This window comes from Asterias rubens, chromosome 11, assembly GCF_902459465.1.
Source record: "Asterias rubens chromosome 11, eAstRub1.3, whole genome shotgun sequence".
Taxonomy (NCBI): domain Eukaryota; kingdom Metazoa; phylum Echinodermata; class Asteroidea; order Forcipulatida; family Asteriidae; genus Asterias; species Asterias rubens.
Genome location: NC_047072.1, coordinates 14,449,729 through 14,472,517, shown reverse-complemented (window position 1 = coordinate 14,472,517; position 22,789 = coordinate 14,449,729). Strand labels below are relative to the sequence as shown.

General features: G+C 35.9%; 1 protein-coding gene and 2 long non-coding RNA genes across 3 annotated transcripts; 1 reads left to right on the top strand and 2 right to left on the bottom strand.

The window, feature by feature from the left end:
- Nucleotides 1-5,401: 5,401 nt before the first annotated feature.
- Nucleotides 5,402-8,425, bottom strand: LOC117296880 (parkin coregulated gene protein homolog). Its single transcript, XM_033779978.1, has 4 exons — nt 8,130-8,425; nt 7,226-7,397; nt 6,533-6,682; nt 5,402-5,979 (listed from the first exon to the last, which is right to left on the bottom strand). The coding sequence occupies exons 1-4, from the start codon at nt 8,316-8,318 to the stop codon at nt 5,816-5,818; spliced, it is 675 nt and encodes a 224-aa protein (XP_033635869.1). The 5' UTR covers nt 8,319-8,425; the 3' UTR covers nt 5,402-5,815.
- A 3,538-nt stretch (nt 8,426-11,963) lies between these two features.
- LOC117296881 lies at nt 11,964-14,932 on the top strand. The gene is made up of 3 exons (XR_004519809.1): nt 11,964-12,048; nt 12,590-12,668; nt 14,814-14,932. It is a non-coding gene; the product is annotated as an uncharacterized LOC117296881 (long non-coding RNA).
- Nucleotides 14,933-17,613: 2,681 nt separating this feature from the next.
- On the bottom strand, nt 17,614-21,244 carry LOC117296314. The gene is made up of 4 exons (XR_004519740.1): nt 21,196-21,244; nt 19,895-20,020; nt 18,981-19,108; nt 17,614-17,948 (listed from the first exon to the last, which is right to left on the bottom strand). It is a non-coding gene; the product is annotated as an uncharacterized LOC117296314 (long non-coding RNA).
- Between the last annotated feature and the right edge of the window lie 1,545 nt (nt 21,245-22,789).

Here is a 22,789-nt window from a genome sequence, read left to right as displayed (position 1 = left end):
ATGCCACAGCTGCCTCAAAAGCTTCTCAGGGATGAATTGGAGGGGAACGCTGTGAGAATAATATGCACCTCCGGCAGCTGCGGGTTTAAGCTTCCCGAAAAATGGGAAATTTTGCAGGGAAGAATGGACTTCCACCTGGATAATTTGGAATTACACTCTAGTAATAATAACTCGGCAGTCATAAATGTGGTAATGCTATTGGTTTAGTGGAGGCAAATAAGTGTCCGAGACAACTTTTAATGAAATCTTTTTTGATTTGAATAAAAAGTTTTAATTCTTTAAACAAAATGAAGAAAGATGAACTTGGAAAGGGTAGATATTTGTTCAAGTTCCAGAGTCTAAGAGAGTTTCCAGAAAGATGTCGGACTAAATTTTAAATTTGTTTGTTGGGTTGAAACCCTTGCAAAGATTTGCGTTAAAAAAAAAGTATTATTAAAAAGTAGGTATTACTCAACAATAAGTCAACGTGCTTCCATAATTGCACATACTGTTTACAGGGTTTATGCCCTTACAACAAGCAAGCATTTGTACTTAAAAAATATTGAAAAAAAAACAAAAAAAAACAAAAACTTTAAAGTGGTATGTGTTAAAAAAAGAAGGCTGATTTAATAAGCATTATAAGACTAAAGGATTGACTGTAAAATGATGGACGTTAAAGGAAGATTGTAAAGTTCAGGTTTTTTTGTTTTTTTAATTTTTTTTATTGAGTTGGTTTGAAAGCCAATTGTTTATGCCAAGCCTGGTTAAGATTTGTATTTTGATGCACGACTGCGGATATTATATCCCATAGAGATCAGGGTTTCTTTCCTAGATGTTGAAGTTTTCAGAATATTTAACGGTAGGAATACTCTTTGATCATACTCATTTTGGGAACTCTAAATATGATCAAAAGTATAAACAAATTTCTGCTTTGGTGCATCAAAACAAGCCAAACCATCATTTATCTCGCATTATGCATTATGTATTATAGATGGAGTGTGTGACAATAATATGCATAAAAATTACGTTTATATTCATCATTATATTACTCTTTGTTTGTAGTTTTGGGTATTAGGATTAGCAGCTTCAGTCATTATACGTATTATTACTAGTCATCTGTAGAGATTTAAGCAACATTTATAAACATATATCCATTAACTGTCTTGCCCTGCTTCAAGTCACTCCAAGAACTGAAAAATCAACCACAAAAATAAACAGTTGGTACGATGAAAGTAATCAAGAAATGTTGCCACCAATGGCACTTATTAAGTTTTCCAATCAGACTTTAGCAGATTTTGATTCAGCTTTGGCTTAAACAACACCAACTGTATTGATTTTTTAGTTTTAAAGGCCCTTCCAAAAACTAAGGGTATAGGTTCTGTCTACCATTTTGATACCAAGCCTCCAGCTCTGGTTTTAAATGCGGCAGGCGCTTTGCTGATGTAAAACTTGATTTCTGAAAATTTACTTATCTAAATGTAAGGCTAGAGGAACCTAAATCTGGTTCCTTACTCAATGCCAATAATTTCCTGATTAGTTTGTATGTAACGGGAATCATTACCAGACTTGTATGCATTTATTACAGGGTATGCATTGCTCATTGGGAACCAAAACAAAACACCAAGAGTTTATTTTCTGACTCAAGATGTTTATGCAAAACTAAATTGTTCTCCTCATGAAAACATGCACCACTAAAGTATGCAAAGAAATTTCAACCGTTTAAAAGAAAAAGCTTCTAAAATCAAGACAGATTTATTTCTGTCCATTCATTTTCTTACTCAGTGTTGAATTATAAAATGACGGCTAAATATTGATATAGAAGAGTGATGTTCAATTCAATTCTTAAAATTGCGACAAATTTCATATCTCGTTTTGTTACATTTTGTAGCTTGTTTTCACATTTTTGGGGGCAGAAAGCCTTTATAGCAGAATCAATTTATTGTTCCAACTTCAACAATCAGAAAAAGATTTTCAATACTAGTGTTATAATCATTATTACCTTTGAGAAATTGGAAAGAAATTTTATTCTGGAGAAATCCGTCATTTAGGTTATTTTTTGTTAGAGTGCTTCCGCTTGTGGCTTTGGCTATATAATCGCTTTGATCATACTTCAATGTTGCTGCTTCAGCCACTAGCCAGAGCCAAGTTGCTCTAAGCAGACATTCTGATTTACCAACAGCATAAGGATAAAGCAGGGTCGCTTCATAGACATATTTAAGACCATTTTCAAACTTTAGTTATATTCTATTCTGCTAGTATTATAAATCACTGGGTTTGTATATGTTTTCCCAGTATATACATTGCTGTAGCATTACCAATGATTTGACTAGCATGTTTTTTGTACTTTGTAAAAAAAAATACATAAGAAAAAACTACATTTTAAGAAAACAAACGTTTCGTTAACATTTACCACATTTTGTCTTAAGTCAGGGTATGTACATGGTGATGACATGAAAAATGTACATACAGTATTGACAAGTTGAAGATTTGTCAGTCTGTTTTGTGCTGATGTGCCTTTTACAAAAATACACACTGGTTGTTGAGGGCGCTCTGTGACACTGATCTGAGTTTGGTAATTTGGGTCACCCTTGAATAAAGAATATCTGTTTACTAAAAATATACATTTGGCATGTTGATTGATGCCACAAGTAGGCTACCATTTTCAAAAACAAAAACTTTTCACACAAAAACAACACAATTGGTAATTGATAAAAGTATTAGTATTATTTCAACTGAAACAGAGTGCCCTCAATTAAGTGATGTCATCCGTCAATGTTTATTCTTACTTTCTTTTGTTTTGTCCTGCGTTTTTGTTTGTATTTATACCAGTATTTATCTTGCTTGAGGTCGTTACCTTTATATAACCAGCTTTTCTCCATTATATTAGTTTATGCAACATTTATGCAACATTATTTATTCTCATTTGATGCATTATTATTTGTTACACGTTTAACCCTTTGCAGTTTCTGAAGTGTTCTCTAAAACCAATGAACTTTTTTCTCTGAATTTTAGATGTTTGATTTAATGGAAATACAATTAAATTTATAAACAATTATTTTCCTGAAAGAGTCTAACAAAATTAATATTCTTGAAGCAAATGTAAAGATAAAAGGTCGAAGTGTGATAACTGAATATTTTTCATCATTTTAGAATCCACCAATTCACATACATTTCCCTCAGTATTTTTTTTCACACAAAAGTTTTCCAATAATTAACTCGGAATATTTGACATTGATTTGCTTCCAAGATCTCCTTTTAATTGTTCTCCAATTTGCAAGTTGTTTTTCTTAGTATTTTGTTTTACTTCCCGAGTACAGGGGCTGTGGTGTTTTATTGAAATAAAAGTTTAAACAAGAATGCAATACAAGAATTGATTTTAATACAAAAACATTGTGTTTTTTCTGAATAAAAATCCATCTATGCATCGAATAACGACACCCACAATGTTGTTCATTCAAATAAGAACTTAATGATAATCTCTATGGGTATAAACAATTAAATAGAAATGTAGCTAGCTACTTTAGATTAACTTGTAGATTTGTTTCTGTTGTTTTTCTGACAAGCATAAAAAGGTTGTATATTCATGTATTTTTGTATGGAATATTGTACTTAAGTAGCCGTTTATGATTTGTTTGTAGTGTTAGAAATTTCAGTGGATTTTTGAGCTTCAGAAAGATTTGAACTATTGGTAGTTTAACACCAGTTCTAAAGACTCATTAAAGCAAAAGTTGAACCAAAAGGTAAATGGCAACTGGAAATTTCCATCTCAAAGTTTCAGGGTGACTGTTGTGTTATTGCTTTCATTTCTTTTTATGCACCATTTCAATTCCTAAAACCATTTTCAAAAAAACAAGAAAACTCCCATAAATGTTACCATTCATGATGTTCTTTGCTTTACGAGGTTGTTTTTGTTAACCATGGTTTGGAGATTGTTATAAATTCACGTCATCCACTTAGTTTTCCCTCGACCTGATAATCCATTCATCCCTGTGTTCATAAATCAGTCTCTACAGAACAGCTCCGATTCTTTTACCACATCAACTTGATTCTTATTCCTGACCATGATAGTCAAAAACACTTAAGTTGCCCATTAATTGCACTGCACAGATTAATCCAATCTACTTGAAACCCATCAATTTTGTTAAGCATTTTTTCCAGTTGTCATTTTTTGCTTTATTTGGACGATAGTCTTCCGGAACATCTAGGAAGTTGTTAATGTTGAACCAGTTCCTGGTTTGACAAAACATTACCTGTTGTTTTGCTAAGTCAAGATACATGAAGAGAAATTTCTTTTTCTTTTTGATAAAAAAAAAAACAGAAGAAACAAAACAAGTCACAAATGTTTGCAATCCTCGAGACAAACAACTTCCCTTGTTGTAGTGAGTTCAGGAGGCTACCAAAAGTCAACTTAAAACTATTATTGTTAATAGCATTGAATACAAGGAATTTGTTATTTTTTACAATTTATCATAAACTGATTGTTAATTCATTGAAAACGTTTTTGATATTATTCGTCATTAAAAAAGTTTAAAAAATTTGTTGACTGAAACCGTTTCTTATTTCAATAAAGTGAAGGTACGTCATTGGTCTCTTGATTAGTTCACTGTACTATACCCAGTTTGAATATTCTAGAACGGTGATATGGTAAAAATTTGTTGAACATTTTGTTTTGTGAAAAACAAGTTGGCGAGAAAAAGTATAAAATACGCACTGATATAAGAGTGGATTCCATTCAGATCAACTAGTGCATTTGAAGTAATTTGAAAGTTTGAACTGAATGATGTCTGGTACCTTGCCTCGTCCTGTCACAAGTGAGTGCAGAATTTGAATTCCTCTGACTACGTTAGTGTTTCTAACATGGTTCTGAGAAAGTTTGTGCATTGCAACCTCAGCAATGTGTGTTTCATTGTTGTTTCATCTCACTTGTAATTAAAGCCTATCCCAACCATGAGACATAGCGACTCTGTATTTAGTCCAAGGAATTCAAATTCAGCATTCACTTGTGACTGAGCAAGGCATCTAAATATTTAAGTCTGACTCGTGAATGGGTTATTAATACCTTATTTCAAGTTAACCTTGCAAAAAAAAAAACTAGATTGTGACACGTGATGTACCCATCTCTATTTTTCGTACCATATTTTATTATCCTTATTTAGGTATATAATATTAGACATATCCTCACAAAATCATACAAATTGGCACAAAATCCCGACTATAAAAACTCTTCCATTGAAATGCTCAACTAAAACAATATCTACCCATTGGAGACTTTTGGGGACACTAGGTGGCAGCAGACCGGATAAATCCATCTTGGAAATGTGTGCATGCTCGGCACAAAGTAAACAATGGAAACATACCTGGTGCAACTAGTGTCCCAGATCTCCCCCCCCCCCCACCCCATTATTTCAATTCCATTCTTGACCTGTTATATGCATAAAGGTGTTAATAACATACAGACCATCTGCCCTTTGTTTAAGATTAAACTAACCTCATCAGGCAAGCAATTCTTGTTTTGCATAAATCAAAGATAACATTTGAAAGGTGATTTTTGACCCATGATTTCACTCCCAATTCAAATTTATGCAAAATACGATGCATGTGTACAACAAGCAGACATTTTTATTGTGCTTTGAGCCTCAATTTGATTAATTGGGTGGATATAGAAATGATTGCACTATGATCAAGTTCAAATGTGTTGTATGTAAACACATTAAATATTCATATTTCATACAAGGTGATCTGAAATTCATCAGGAATAAATAGGTAGGTTCTTTGTACATATTTAATACAACTTTATCCATATTAATGTATTCAGATCTGAAAGTTTGACAATTCATCAGGGATGTTCCTGGCATGACTGATAGGTAGGAACCATGTACTTAATGTACATGTATGCTTCATCTCCACCGTATTGCTCCAATGTACTCAAGGTTTCTTCGATCAAATCACCAAGATTTTCATGCTTTTGCTGACTATACTCAATACCGTCTCCCAGATTTACTAGAAATTCAATAAACATACAAAAATCAATTTACATCATTCTAGTATTTGAACAACAACAAAAGTGTAAAAACTAAATAACTCACTGTGTAAGAAGAGATGATTTTAAGGGCTTTGTCAGTGATTACAGGCAACCAACTGCACGACATCAAAATGAATACTTTGGTAGCACAAGAGAGACTTCCTTGCAAGTGTCTTACTATCCCTAAGACAATTATGTGTAATGCATTTTCTTCTAGGATTGCATGGAACTGTATTAGTTGAGTTTTACCCACAACACAATTAAATGGTCTTGATCCCCGCTTCACATTTACAAATATAATCTTTGTGGCACCTGCTGGTAAAATACAGGATCTAACCTGCCGCTAGCTACTTGGCAAGCTCAGTGGTCTTTTTGGTTTGTTTTACTCATAAATTAATTATAAACCCAAATATTTGAACTTGTCACAAAACATAGGGAGAAAATGAGACAAATGTTGAAAAAGATTTGTGTAAACAAATTTGGAATTTCCATTTCTTTTTAGAAGATGGGTGACTATGGCATAATACTTACTGTTTTGATTTTTAAACAAGTTGAGAACTGGGAGAATATGCCTGTAGTATGGAACCAAAGCCTCACCAACCAAATCAGCCGATGCAACTAATCGATTTAGAACCTTCAAACTGGTGCATACAACTTGCTTATTCCTGGTGTTCAAAGCCTCTGATCATACAAGTGAAAACAAAAGAAGAAAATGACAAAGTCTTTACAATAATGTGGTAGTGTTAAAGGCAGGGTGTTCTTTTGGTGCTTTCATCATAAGTTAATGACCATAACAACTTGAACTAGAGGGGAGCTGTCAACACATAACATTGTTTATAGAAACGACCCCCTTTGGAAAATAATGTAGTTTTAGGGAAGGGGTAATTTTTCACCACCACATTTGAATCTGAGAAAGCCTTCAGGCATGAAGCATTTCTCAGGCATCTACAAGAAAACATTGCTCAACTTCACATAGCTCAGCACTTTATTAAGATTCACCGCTTTTTCATTATTGCCATAATGATTAGTATTGTGACAATCACTAACATCATGCAACTTAAGATCAAGAACAGTTAAGATCAATCTTAGCTCTTTGTGAAATTGAGCCCAGATCACGCCCCCCCTCCTGCACTGCAACCCCACCCCTACAACATGTACAAGGCGTGATGAAGGTTTGTTTGATCAAAATTGATGTTCCCATGACAGTTGGTAGAGTAGTGTTACCTTTTATTGGGATAATTAATTGCGGCACAACAGGTAATATTTTGATCCCTCCGTGTTCCAGGAGGTCACGGATTCCCTGGTAGGCAAAGAATGAATACGGATGCTCCATCTCTGTCAATCCATCGAAGAAAACTGGAAGGAAGTGATGGTAGTCGAGTGTTTCAATCTCCACCTGGAAACAGACAATAACGAGTCAGGTTAGTTCGGAGGAGGGTATTACGTTATTATCGCAACTAGAGTCAAGTAGTCCTCTTTGTTTGATAAAGACAAGTTCTCGATTCCTTTCTCGGCTTCTTTTTTCATGAATTCGTGAAGCTTGTTTTACTTGGAATTTCCCCCAAATGGAAAAAGTAACATTTATGTTTAAAGGCAGTGGACACTATTGGTAATTGTCAACGACTAGTCTTCTCACTTGGTGCATCTCATCATAAAAATATGCATAAAATAACAAACCTGTCAAAATTTTAGCTCAATCGGTCATCAAAGTTGCGAGATAATAATGAAAGAAAAACAACCCTTGCAACACGAAGTTGTGTGCGTTTAGATGGTTGATTTCGAGACCTCAAGTTCTAAACATGAGGTCTCAAAATCAAATTCGTGGAAAATTACTTCTTTCTCGAAAAATATGGCACTTCAGAGGGAGCCGTTTCACACAATGTTTTAAACCATCAACCTCTCCCCATTACTCGTCACCAAGAAAGGTTTTATGCCAATAATTATTTTGAGTGTTTACCAATAGTGTCCACTGCCTTTAACAAGGTTTCTTTGTGAAATTGATCAACTTCACATGTTTTTTTTTAGTAAGATTTTAAGATACAAGTTGTCAATCCATTAATGAAATTATTCTATTACAGTTTTATTTAAACAATTAATTTGAATGTTCTTTTTTGACAGTACACAGTACCTTCCATATGATCTTGTTTCCCATAGAATCATGTTTGAGAACAATAGGCAAATCTCCTCTGTCATAAAGTTTTTTAAACACACTCGGCTGTGCCTCCCGTACCCGAGTCGCACCTGCCGGTGGCGGTCTCGTCACTCCATTATCCTGCTTCCATTTGGGAATCAAACAAATTCCCGATGGAGAACTCATTTTGGGAATGACTCTCAAAGGGGATTAGGGTAGTAAACAAGCACAATTTCATTTTGATACCTTTATTTCGAAGGAAATTGCGCGCTGTTTTATTTGGACGCGCTGCGTCTTTATGTCACTCCGTGCTGTCAAAAATATTATATCGCCCTCTATTGACTCAATTTGTTTAGTCCCTCCAACAAAACGTTATACCGCCCTCTGTGTTACTTTGTAGACAGCGGGTGTTCCAAGGAAAATTAAATGGCCGGAGCACATGTGTGTCTCTAAGATCCTGCAAGATTTGTAAACACAGTTTTGAAGAATTGCAGAAAATACTCTCCTAGTTGTACTAGCCTATCAAGAACGTTCACTGCAGAATTTCAAAGAAACATGAAATTAACATGGTGAGGTGTTAAAAGGGTGTATTTTTTGTGTAATATGGTAGTGAAGTTCGGAGGTTTTGGTGAAAATGTTGGCGGTAATTATTGTCGTCGTGGTTGAAGACCGTCGTGTGTCAAGTACGTCATTAAATTTGGTATCCGACTAATAATATGCTTTGAAAAAATGTCCGCATCTTGTTCACTACTTTAAGACTAGCTACTAGTACAGAGGCATATATCTTTAAATGGAGATGTAGCTACAGGTTGTAATCCCCAGGGTGTCGGTGTCTGGTATCCCACCCATTGGTTTGAATCTAACTTCTAAAAGTAGCACAGACCATTTGCATAGAACTAAAGCCTTCAAGGTATGTTTGGCAAGAATTTTTGTTTATGAATTCATCACTTTTGACTTTGCCCTTCAAAGGTTTAGCTAACATAAACTTTCCTTGAAATCTGAGAAGGAAAAAAAGAACATTTTTTTCGAAATAACATTGTGTTCTATTGTTAACATAAGATTGTAGTTGTCTTGTGATTCTAATATCTTTGATTTTATAGATTTAATGTTTTCCAATTTAAAATAATTTCATTCCCAATTGGTAATATTTATTTGTTGTGGTTGCAGGGTGAGACGATCTACATTTGTATGGCAAGTTAACATTGAGCTAAGTGTAGCTCTCCATCCTGGATGTAAAGGAGATTGTAGTACTCCTAACTCCTCATCATGAATGATGTCATCGCCATTTTTGCTCCATTCTATACAAATAAGACTTCTTAAGAGCAAGGGACTGTATATAAATATCAAACCATATTTAGTTGAAATGTCTCATTAGAGCGCCACCTATCGGCAGGTATAGGAAAGGCATGTACACTTATATGGGCGCAATTATCATCACAGCATTGTTCGTTAAACTGTGACGAGGGGGAATAGTCTGCACAATTTGTTCACTTGTTATAGGATTCTACATACATGTATATTCAAGATTGCCCATCTGCAAAATTGCGCAGTTTGATGACAATTCCATACAGGTACATATATCGATGAAGTTCATGATACACGTTTTTGCGATCCCCCACTTTACCAAAGGCCTTGAAAGGGCCCTTAAACAACTTATTTTGAATCGCCCTTTGTGGCCAAAAGATTGCTTGTTTGCAAATTGTTCACTTGGTTTATAAATAATAAGGCATAACTTACTCTAATCCTTGATAAGTTTCAATAACTATTACAATTTTGTGCAGGTACACCCTACCTCCAAAGTTTGTCATCACACGCTGGTCTTGCAGGAATCGTAGTACTCAATCTCTATTGCGTGATTTATTGCACACGCACAAATTGTGCAACAGTCAAATGGTGCAAAATTTATGGCGCCAACTGTTGCCCAGTCACGTTAAAGAATGAGACAATCAACTCAATATGCATAGGGTGGCCACAGTAAAAAAGAACCAGATTATCTTCTCTTAGTTTCATATTTCATGGACCTTTGCCCAAAACTAACAAATGCAGGAAAAATTGTTAGGAACTAACTTTGTTGCCATTGCAACATCCCATGTAATGTTCTAGGGTGGTTTTGCCATGTTTTTTGCTCTTGGGGTTAGTGAAATTTGCCTATTTTCGAGGCAAATGTAAAAACAAAGGTAGTCAAAGAAAGGATTTGAATTTACTTCAGTTTGTCACAACTTCATGAGAGTGGGCTTATTTTGGGATACTATGTGACTTGTGAGTTGTGACTTGACTTGACTTTCAGTTTGACTTGTGACTTGACTTGAGCAAAGATGACTTGCGACTTGACTTGACTTGACGAAAAATTTCACTGCACAGTTGGTCGGCCAACGTGAGTAGTCCCTAGTCTTTACTCCCTTGGCTAGTGGACATTGTTACTACAGTTGGGGACTGTCTCGAGGCATTGCCTTGGGGTGGCGGACAGGAACCTTCCAAAAGAGAGATACCATGGCCCTCATGAGAGCGTATTGGGCTGGGATCCCTGGACCCTCACAAGTAGCCCTGCTTATTAAATAAACCTTACCTCGATGAATAGACCAAATTTGAATCTAAAATAGATTGCTTGGAGTGGTGTACTTAATTAAGATCATGAGTCCATTGAGAAATCACTATTGCATTAGAATCATTCTCTGTTCAATAAGAACAAAGCAAGACTAATGCTAGAATAGTTGCTTTATTTTACATAGGACCCAACTGCAAGGTGGTCTAACAACTGCATCTCCTAAGGAGCGCTTGTCACCCACAAAGCAGCTCCTAAGTCAACAGTGTCAGTTCGTCAACGAGGCCTGAATGAAGGAACCCAGGTAGAGGCACGCTCTACTGAATGGAGGGCTGATGTGTATACGTTGAGGTAAAAATAAACTTAGCAAAAATGTTTTGTTTGATGCAACTTTAAAGAAACAAGTTTGTTTTTCATTTTTGGCCCAAGTTTGGATAATTTGCTGGAATTACCCCCTGTGATTGTTAAAATAATTTGCAAAAAATGATTAAGCTGCTTGACTTGCCCCTTGTGTTTTTTGTTACAATTATAGGCCCAAACCTGCTGGACTTACCCAGGGTTTTTTCTTCTAAATTTTAGGCCCAAATTTGATAAACCCTTCAGTTTTGTTCAATTTTTGGCCCAAATAAAAAAAAAAACAGCCCGGACTAGTTGAATACCAACTTGCGATTTTTTGTCTTCATTTGGGGCCAAAATTTGATTTAACTTGTAACCCCCCCCCCCCCCCCCCCCTGCTGGTAACCCCTTTGATTTTTCACATGTTTGGCCTGAATGTTATTAAACTGGTGAACTTGCCCCTTTTTCTTGTATTGTTGTGTCGTTATGCTTGTAGTGGTGTTATTATTGTCCCCTTATATTTATGTTGTTGTAGTTTATATAGTGTACTTCTTTGTAAAGCGCTTAGAGAATTACGTGTTAATTATTAGGCGCTATATAAATCGAAAGTTATTATTATTATTTTTGTTTCTTTGATTTGTTGCTCAAATTTGATAAAACCTCTGGTTTTACTACCCCTTTTGATTGTTTTATTTATTAATTTTTGCCCAAAATTTGATTCAACTACTAGACATAACCCCTTGTGATTTTTTGCCCAAATTTGATTCAACTGCTTGAGTTGTCTCATTTTCCCTTGAATCAGAAGTTTGTTGTAGGGGATGTATTTGTAAGGGTTACCCTTTTGATTTTTGAATTTGTTTTGCCAAAATTTGATTAAATTGCTGGACTTGCCCCTTGTAGCAATCTTTGTATAATGTGTGAATCTTTGGTTTTTATTTCAGGAGTTCACATATCTGAAGACAACTCCTCATTTTACAAATCACGAAGAAGTTCACCTTCAGAGAAATCAGCCATCTACAATTACAACTTTAATCAGAGGTAAGATGTGTATTTATTTTACATTTTAAATGACCTAGGTTTGGATTGAATATTTGGGAAGAGGTAACCTCTAGAAATACTTCCCATAAAACAAACTTTTCTGTTTTAAGGGAAAAAGTGAAGCACCTAACAAAGCCTATAGTAAACAAGGTTATCTCGATCAGAGCTGAGGGACATTAGAAAATGTTTTTGTCTTTTCATGCTTTATTTGAATGAAATCAACTGAAGGCATCGGCCATGAAGGTAAATAAATTGTAAACCAAAGATGATTCTGGTCTTAACCTATGGGGACTTATTTGAATCACAATGGGTAGTTCATTTCTTTTGGAATATTTTAGTTTGGCACAAATGTAAGAGAATTTTTTTTCAACCAAGGTAAGGGCTAATCTTATACAGGACTCTTCCTCTGTTCTGTGGTTTAATACAAAAGTGAAATGATGCAGGGCTACCTTACTCAATGCGTCTTAGTTTTTAGTCAAACATTTTTGTGCATTATTTTCATGATTGATTAACTATGCCAATCTTTTGTCTTGTCTTTCAGAAAGCTGCTCAATTGACATCAACTACACGTACATTTATCATTAGTACAAGAAATGTCTGAAATGAGAGTCAAGGAGCTGGTAAGATTGGCATTAATTATGGCCATCCATAATGGTTATTATATTGGAAAAAAATTCCAGATGGAGCCACCACTTTTTCATTCAATATGAAATAATATATTATCTAATTTACCTCAATGAGATATCCCTTTTTGTAAAAATGAGTGAAAAGGGGAGGTGACGATATAATTCAAAATAAATGTTGATGGTCTTGAAAAATTCTATTCTCTGTACAACCTTGATAACTGTGACCGTTCTGGATGACTGGAATTAGTTAATCTTTAGAGAAATTCTATAAAGCAAAATTTATGATCACAAATTCATTAGTATGCATTGTGCGAAGGGTTTTGGTGTTATAAGAAAATTTTAAACCTAAAATACACTTATTTAAAGTCTATATACTAGTATAATCCTCCTAGTTGCAGAATTAATTCCATCTGAATTCAAGAAAATATTGTTTAGAAGATCGGTTTGGTTGGTTTCCACAATCAAAATAAGCCAAATATGAACATGCAAAAAATCACTGTAAAACATTCAACACTAAAACTGTGACCCAGATGACATTGGTTTTTATGTTCATTGTTAAACTAGAGGATGGGAGTTAATTTATTCTTCCAAGAAACAATGATGTACTTTTCATTTAAGTTTCATCAGAACTTAATCAAACCCTACACTCAAATAGAAAGAGTTTTTGTTTTATTTGGGACAAACGCTTATTTGTCTTGTAATAAATTAGTATCGACTGCTTGTAATAAATTAGTATCGACTGTTCAGAACTCTTGGTTGGAATATGAAACACTTTGTAAAACACGTTTGTGTAAATAAACAGCGATCTCTTATTTTTTATGCCTGGTGTCAGAAATCTAGTAAACCAATTTTAGTTGCCTGTGTCCATTTCTAACATGTCCAGAATTTACAATCTTCCCCTTAGCAAACACTACCCAAACCCCATCCAGTCACTTCATCCCATTACTTACCACTGAGCTGAAAGAGTGAAACTTACTAAGTACAAACTTCCCCCTGGAAGACACTACCAAAACCCCATCCAATCTCCAGTCACTTCATCCCATTACTTAGTAATGAGCTGAATGAGTGAAGACTTTCCCCATAGGCCTTACCTTGTCCTGTCCCAATACCTAGTCATTAGACTCCTGCGCCTGCTGTATACTTAATGCACTGAGCCAAGTTAAGAAAATTTTCTAAGTATAAATTTATTCTTTATATATTAGAAACAAACACATTTTGACGGGGGGACCCGATTGCTCAACAGGGTAGACCGTGCGTTAGGAACCAACTGACCCAGGTTCAAATCCAGTGCGTGGACGCCGAACCTGAGGTCCGAGCTTAGGAAACTAGAATAAGAATAAGAAAAAGAAAAAGCTCCTTTTGCTAAAATTTTACTTTTTCAATTTAATTCGTTTTTATAAAAAGCCCAGAGTTACACTCAGGGGAATTGAACCCAGGACCATAGCGCCTGGAGTCACTGAGTCCTTCCACTGGACCACAAACTCCTCTTAAGAAACTTGCATCTGACGTTAATTAAAACCCTTAGAATGGACACAGGCAATGAAAAAGAAAATGTAACAGAGTGGGGTTTGAACCAGGGACCCCAGCATCTGGAGTCACTGAGTCCTTCCACTGGACCACAAACTCCTCTTAAGAAACTTGCATCTGACGTTAATTAAAACCCTTAGAATGGACACAGGCAATGAAAAAGAAAATGTAACAGAGTGGGGTTTGAAACAGGGACCCAAGCATCTGGAGTCACTGAGTCCTTCCACTGGACCACAAACTCCTCTTAAGAAACTTGCATCTGACGTTAATTAAAACCCTTAGAATGGACACAGGCAATGAAAAATAAAAAATAAAACGCAGTGGGAATTGAACCCAGGACCATAGTGTCTGGGGTCACTGAGTCCTTCCACTGGACCACCAACTCTTCTTAAGAAACTTGCATCTGAGGTTTATTTAAACCATAAGAATGGACACATGCAATGAAAAAGGAACATTTACAGAGTGGGAATTTCCTGATTATCATTTTATGAAATTGGCCTCTAGACCACAAAAGTGGGCTTTGCTGTTGTGTTTAAACCATGATTCTATTTCTATGGTTTAGACTTAGAATTACCTGGTATTCATTTCACATTACTTTGTCTACTGTTACAGAAACCAACTCATGAAACCATGTTGAGCATTGATTAACTGGACATCAATCTGTAAAGCAATCCTAGAGAACTCAGCCTTGTTAACAAAGTGGTAAGCACCACATATGCAGCTACTAAGGACATCTTGCCTTGGAATAATTGTCAAAGCTAATGTGTACGTGACAACCTGTTGTGTGTAACATTTGTGATGGTGAAAAATTGGTAGAAGAATTGTGGCTAAAAAAATTTATTTGCGGTTAAACTTGTGAGCTCAGTGTTTTTTTGACCAGAAAAAACATGCATGGGCTTTTGAGCAAGGAATTTGGGTTAAAAATACTACAAGGGGTTAAACTTGTTATTTTGAGCAATTTCTGATCATTTTTGTTTTTTGGAATTTTTTTCAAAATGGGCCTTTTTGAGCCAGGGTTTTTGGTTAAAACTACTGCAAGGGGTTAAACTTGTTCTTTTGAACGATTTTGGATCATTTATTTTGTTTTGCCAACTTTTAAACATGGGCCTTTTTGAGCCAGGATTGTTGGTTAAAAATACTGCAAGGGGTTAAACTTGCTCTTTTAGGCAATTTTGGACAATTTTATTTTGGCAATTTTTTCAAAATGGGACTTTTTGAGTCAGGATTTTTTGTTAATAATACTGCAAGGGGTTAAACTTGCTCTTTTGAGCGATTTCGGACCATTATATTTTTTGGCAAGTTTTTAAAAAGCCAGGATTTTTTGTTAAAATTACTTGTTCTTTTGAGTAATTTTGGACCGTAATATATTTTGCAAAATTTTTTAAAAATTTGGGTTTTTGAGCCATGAATTTTGTTTAAAAAAATTGCAAGGGGTAAACTTGTAATTTTGAGTGATTTCAGACCATTATATTTTTTGGCAAATTTTTAAAAATGGGCCTTTTTGAGCCATGATTTTTGGTTAAAAAACTGCTAGGGGTAAAACTTGTATTTTTATAGCTATTTCAGATCATTTTATTTTTTGGCCAATTTTAAAAAATGTGCCCTTTTGAGCCAGGAATTTTGGTTAAAAATACTGCAAAGGGTTAAACTTGTTCTTTTGAGTAATTTTGGACCGTTATATTTTTGAATTTTTTTTTAAATGGGCCTTTTTGAGCCATGAATTTTGGTTAAAGAAACTGCAAGGGGTTTAACTTGTAATTTTGACTGATTTCTGACCATTGTATTTTTTGACTGATTTCTGACCATTGTATTTTTTGGCCAAATTTTTAAAATGGGACTTTTTGAGCCAGAATTTTTGTTAAAAAAAAACTGCAAGGGGTTAAACTTTTAATTTTGAGTGATTCCGGACGATTATATTTTTGGGCCAATTTTTAAAAATGGGCCTTTTTGAGCCAGGATTTTTGGTTAAAAATACTGCAAGGGGTTAAACTTGTTTTTTTAAAAGCTATTTCGGACCATTATGATTTTTGGCCAAATTTTAAAAATGGGCCTTTTTGAGCCAGGATTTTTGGTTAAAAATACTACAAGGGGTTAAACTTGTTCTTTTGACAATTTCGGATCATTTAATTTTTTTGGCCAACTTTTCAAAATGGGCCTTTTTGAGCCAGGATTTTTGGTTTAAAATACTGCAAGGGGTTAAACTTGTTCTTTTGGGCAATTTTGGATAATTTTATTTTTGCAAATTTTTCAAAATGGGACTTTTTGAGTCAGGATTTTTTGTTAATAAAACTGCAAGGGGTTAAACTTGCTCTTTTGAGCGATTTCGGACCATTAAATTTGTTGGCCAATTTTTAAAAATGGGACTTTTTGAGTCAGGATTTTTTGTTAGTAATACTGCAAGGGGTTAAACTTGCCCTTTTGAGCGATTTCGGACCATTATATTTTTTGGCAAATTTTTAAAAATGAGCCAGGATTTTTTGTTAAAATTACTGCAAGGGGTTAAACTTGTTCTTTTGAGTAATTTTGGACCGTAATATATATTTTTTTAAATTTGGCTTTTTGAGAGAGAGCCATGAAATTTGTTTTAAAAAATTGCAAGGGGTTAAACTTGTAATTTTGACTGATTTCTGACCATTGTATTTTTTGGCAAAATTTTTAAAATGGGACTTTTTGAGCCAGGATTTTTGGTTTAAAATACTGCAAGGGGTTAAACTTGTTTTTTTTAAAAGCTATTTCGGACCACTTTTTTGTGGCAAATTTTTAAAAATGAGCCCTTTTGAGCCATTTGTATTTTTTTATTCAATTTTTTTTAAATAAGTGTTTTTAAGCCATGATATTGCTGTATCCTTTTTTATAAAAAGTGATTTCCTTACATTACCGGAAGTTAAATCTTGGGCAACAATGAATTAAAAAACGGTGGAATGCCATTTTCATTTTTCTGTTTGATGGTGATTTATTCTGCAGCAACTCTTTCTTTCGAGTGTCAACCTAAATTAAAAAACTAACGGTGTATTTTTTTAATTACTTAATAAACAGTTGGAAAGACACAAGCAAACATATGGAATATAATTCTTCCCGAATTAAACAAATTGAGCATAAATATTAATAGTCTTCACTTATTACAACTAATTGTAAAAATTGTAGTTGTAAGTACAGCATTCACAAGCGCATAATTTCATCCTGGTAAGGTTAGTAGAAAGCAGGGCCACCACATGCAGGTCCCAGGATACCAGCCCCATCGTGTACTCGGAGATTGTCAAGGCCATTGCAGCTCCCCTTCGGAGGGGTCCTGTCGTCCACCACCCTGATTGCCATAGACCCAAATTCACAATAGAATCAGGAACTACTCCCTTTTGCCAACCAATTTTGTGATAACACCAGAACCATCTCCCTAAGGAGAGCCTGATGCACCTTTAAGATCAACAACCAAGTGTGCCTGGCCGGTAGTGGGACTCCACATGCCTTGGTCGCATGTGTCCAAGCCCCTTTAAACTAATCGTAACTCCGCCCATTAATCAAACACGGCGTTCTCGCAATGGTGTTCTTACAACTAGTTAAGTTTACATCAAAATAACACTGAGTCATCTTAAATCTTAAAAAACATAACAGATGTCTTGGTTGTTCATCCAAGATCCCTTGACTAGCAGGATGTCTTGAAGACGTTTGGTGTTCCCAAGCATTGACATCTTTAACACCCTGAAGCCTTTGTCATGTCAGTGGAGGTTGTTTGCTCTGCATCAAGCATTTCTGTTGAAAAAAAATGCATAAAAGTAACTTTTTCAACAATATTCTGAAATTCGTGTTTTATAGACACACAAAGGTTGTGTGCTTTCAGATGCTTGATTTCGTGACCTCAAATTCTAAATCAGAGGTCTCGCAATCAAATTAGTGGAAAATTGCTTCTTTCTCAAAAACTACGTCCCTTCTCGCAATGTTTTATCTACTAACAGCTCCCTATTACTCGTTACCAAGTAAGTTTTTATGCTAATAACTATGTTGAGTAATTACCAATAGTGTCCACTGCCTTTAAAGACACTAGACTCTATTGGTAATTGTCAAAGACCAGTCTCCTCACTTGGTGTATCTCAACATATGCATAAAAGAATAAACCATTGAAAATAATTTGGTAATGAATCTCATACTAGGTTTAAGGGAACACGTTGCCTTGGATCGGTCGAGTTGGTCTTTGAAAACCGTTTGTAACCGTTTGTTATAAAATGCATATGATTGAGAGATATTTTAAAAGTAGAATAAGATGATCCACACAAGTATCACTCAACGTTGCATGGTTTTCCGTTTACCTCGTCAAATAACACGGTTGGCCAAATTTTGGACTCCCATAAATGGGCGACCGTGTTTAGTTCACAAAGTAAAAGGAAAACCCTGCAATTTCGAGGCAAATTTGTGTGGATCATTGTACTCTACTTTTAAAACATCTTTCTAACCATATGCATTTTATATCAAATGGTTTCAAACACTTTTCAAAGACCATTTTGACCGATCCAAGGCAACGTGTTCCTACACAAGGCCTGAAGGCCACTTCAAGGTGTGGGGTACAAATTATCTGTTTTCCAGGGGCTGTTGCCGCCTACTCTGAAACAGGGTTACCTCCTTTACAGTCCATACGGATGTAGGCTTGGGTATCATCCATCAGAAGCCTGGCTGGTAGAGCAGGGCCACTACCTCCCCAACATTATCTATTAAGCGTTTTGGCATGTTACTTTGTGTACACATACAGTGCTGAAAAAGGCCCACTATACCAAAACGAGGATGACTTACTTTAAGTTACTTAAATATCAGCTTCACTGTTGTTGGACATCTATGCTGCCGACACTTTGGCACGTGGTTGATGATGCAAACTGGTGTTTCCCGGACTTCAACATTGTTGACTTGGTAGACCTGCAGTTCTACATATGCAAATAAAATAACATGTTTTGTGAACTCCCAGTCTTATGTGGGTTTTGAAAATGGGTTTTGAAAAGGCGGGCTTAATTTTAGGCTGCCCTGTCAAAGAATTGGCCACCCTTTTAAAGTAATTGATGGCCCGCCTGCCAACATTTGACAAATCATGAAAGAATTCATCGCGCAATGCTGGTTATAAGTTCCACAGACTGCTGGTTACACAGTCTTTTTCCCGCCAGGCACACACTGAAATGAGTAGTTGTTGGGGAGCTCGCAGACTGCATTGTGACCACCCTAGACCAGCCTTGCACACAGCTTAGTTGACAGCCCCAGTAAACAGCACAAGTGTGGCATCAAATGTCAACATCAAATTGGCGCTGTAAGTCCAATAAATAGTCTGGCAACAAGAACGCTGCTACACAAATCACACAGACGCACTTCGTTGGTTTGAGCTTTACTGTATGTTTTGGTTTTATTAGACTTTAAATTAAAATAAATTTAAAAAAAGGTTATTGGTTAGCATATTCCCCCCCCCCCACAATCTTTGCCTTCGCACTGAGGGCCGTTGACAAACCATTCGATGACGTCAACCACCCTCCCAACAAAAAGTCTGTGGAGAACACTATTCCCGTAAGGATTATACTAACAAAGAATTTCAACAACATTTTCAGAATGGAAACTTCCCCGAGTGAAATCTTTACTTCATCAGAATCAAACTGAATCTGGGCTATAATTATACGAAGTTATGATCCTTGTTAAAAAAACAAAACCGACATGCAAGAACTACCTACTGTTGCATCAGTGAGAGACATCTACATTTTTGGTGACTGGTAGACATTGCACAGATACTGTGATCTTGTAAGTCTCAGAGAGTGACCTTGATGTTTGGTGGATCTCATTGGAGAAGTGTGTGTCCTCTGTATGAAAACAAATAAAACAAATTAATTAATCAAAAGTAACTTGTAATTTAATATTAAAATGGATCAACTTTTGCTGGGCTTCAAACTATAACTACAAAGTGTTATGACAATCATTCAAGTCAGTCTGCCTCAAGTTCCTTTCATTGTAACCTTTTTTATAGCCCCATTATTGTTCAGACCAGTGGCCCTAATACAAAAGACTTCTTTAGGGGTTTACTTCTAAGACAATCAGTCAAATCCCTGGTAAATGTTAGACTTCAGTGTAGCCCTCAAATTTAATTGTTCCCACAATTAGCCAATAGGTTTCATAACGACCCGTTAATTCAAAGTTGAGTATAGTGATTACCAAACCTTTTGTTTTAACTCCTTATGGTAGTCCTCACTTTTGGGTGGTGGACCAGAAATTTAAGTTGTCTACAAGGTTCTCCTATCACGAGCTACCTACAAACACCAATGCTTTTGCTTTCAAGCCCCAATTACCAAAGAACTGTAAATCTACATGACAAATCATGAAGTTAACTCAAGTCTTGTGATGGCTTTTCATCAGAAACCTTAAAACTCTAATGACTTCTTTGGAAACTTATGCTTGAGCTTTCATCATCATACAAAGCACCCAAATTCAGTTTGCTCCCTTTGGTTTCCACTAACATACCCAGCAAGATTCAAGACAATCAACGCATTATTAATTATTTCTGTTGTGAAATCTTCCACGGAAAGTGCTCTAAAATAAAATCCCAAAATGGTTTAGTCCTGCAAAGACAGTCTACTGTGCCTTAGGCCCTATAGCAGGGATTGCTCACTTTTTTTGGCAGCTCAAGATATCTTTGTAGTGGATATAAACACTGAAGAATTTGTCAAAAAAGATTTTGAAATCCAGTTTTTTAGTTAACAAATTGAGGTTGATACTGTGTATGGAAAGCCTTTTGAGCACCACGCACGGCAGCTCAGGGCTAGATTCACCCCAGGGAGCTAAACAAAATGAGAGTAATGGTGCCAATAATGCCACAACATTGTTATAGTTCTCTTAATTAATAGGTAATGAAGTGTGTGTGGCTGGGGTGTCACACTAACTTTAAGAAAGGTGGACCTCTCAATGCCTTGTTACATTCAAGATGTCTAGCCTAGGACACCATTTCTTATTAAAATAAATGAATTCTACAAAGACAACTTACTTTTTGGCAGCTTTAGATATCTTCATAGTGGATGGGTAAACACTGATTTTCAGGACTGAGACATCACCTTGCTGTTGTTGTGTAATAAAATAAAAAACATACCTCAATGAAATTTCTTCCACCCTTTCACCAAATTTGTTTGAGTTCTCTTATTATTATGCCATGTGTGCAAGGGTCCACATAACAAGGACCCACAAGGTATCAGCATGGTATCACTATCAGTGACTTGTGATATTCATTTCTGGAAAGCTGTTGTAGTCTATCGAAAGACTGTGTACTTCTAAAAGCCCATTCAATTATATACATGCTTCTCCTACCCTGCCAATAGGTGGCGCTCTAATGGGACAGTCAACTCAAAATACAGGCTTTGATAGGTTTCACATGCCGTTTATGTTGCAACCAAAATGACACAAACAAACCCATGACCCATGTTTTTATTAACTCTGTTTCAAACTTTCCTACTTGAAGTTGCTTACCTCAGGCCATGGGGCGACTCTGCCAGTGTCAGTGTCAGTAGGGCGACTTTGAGAGGGGCAAGTTATGAGTGAGGTGGCGAGTTTTTGTGTGGGTGGGTAGGGGAGGGCGACTTTGTACTAGTGGGCGTGGAAAAGTTTCTGTATGGCGCCACCACTTTTTCATTCGAAATAAAATAATATAGTATCTAATTTACCTGATTGATATATCCCTTTTTGTAAAAATGAGTGAAAAAGTGGTGGCGCCATACGGAAAGTTATCCGTGGGCGTTTTTGCCGGGGGCTAGTCCTGGCTTTCGAAGGGAAAACAACAAACTGTCATTGCCTTCCGCTCATAAAACCATTTCAATTGAGAAAAGTAAACAGGCCAGATCTGACATGTATTTGATCAGTTTAATATTTTTCGACAAAAACGAAAGAAGGAAACAAGCAAATCATACAAATAATATGTGGTTGGTGGGAAGCTAGGAAAGCTACTTCTAGAAACTAGCCTTATAGTTTCTATAAGTAGTGGGAAGCATTGCGCAGCTACTCTAGTACTACATGTACATGTTCCTTAGCAGATGAGCAGATGACTTGATAATTTCTGGAAAAATTGTGCATTTCTAATTTGGAATGAAACTGTTTACTTTTCAACACAATACATAGACAACAACTCACCGTAAAAAATTGCAACATTAATTGTACTTTACGAAGCTTACTTCCCATGATGTTTCCTGATGCAGTTCAGTGCATTTAGTTGTCATCTCGTGGTTGTGCAGACATTTTAGAAAAGGCCGCACGTTGCCCCTGCTGTCTGGCACCCGACTCCTTGACAGCGTAAAGACTGCATTCAAAGTGGATGCGTTAACCCGACTAAAGATGACACGTGTGATTTGTTTACCATTCTTTCAGCCAATCAAACTCAAGGATTGAGAGAACTTATTATGGGATGTCGCCTTATTGAACAATACAGTAATTAAAACTTCCATATCTGTGTGTGTACACTACGCGTAGTATAGTTCACAAATAGTTGGTGGAAGTTTTCATTATAATTTTTTTAATAGGGGCCTAGTCTACGTTGTAGTGAAGTTGAACTCGTAGCCGACCCTAGAAAAGACAAATTGTTAACTAGAAATTAT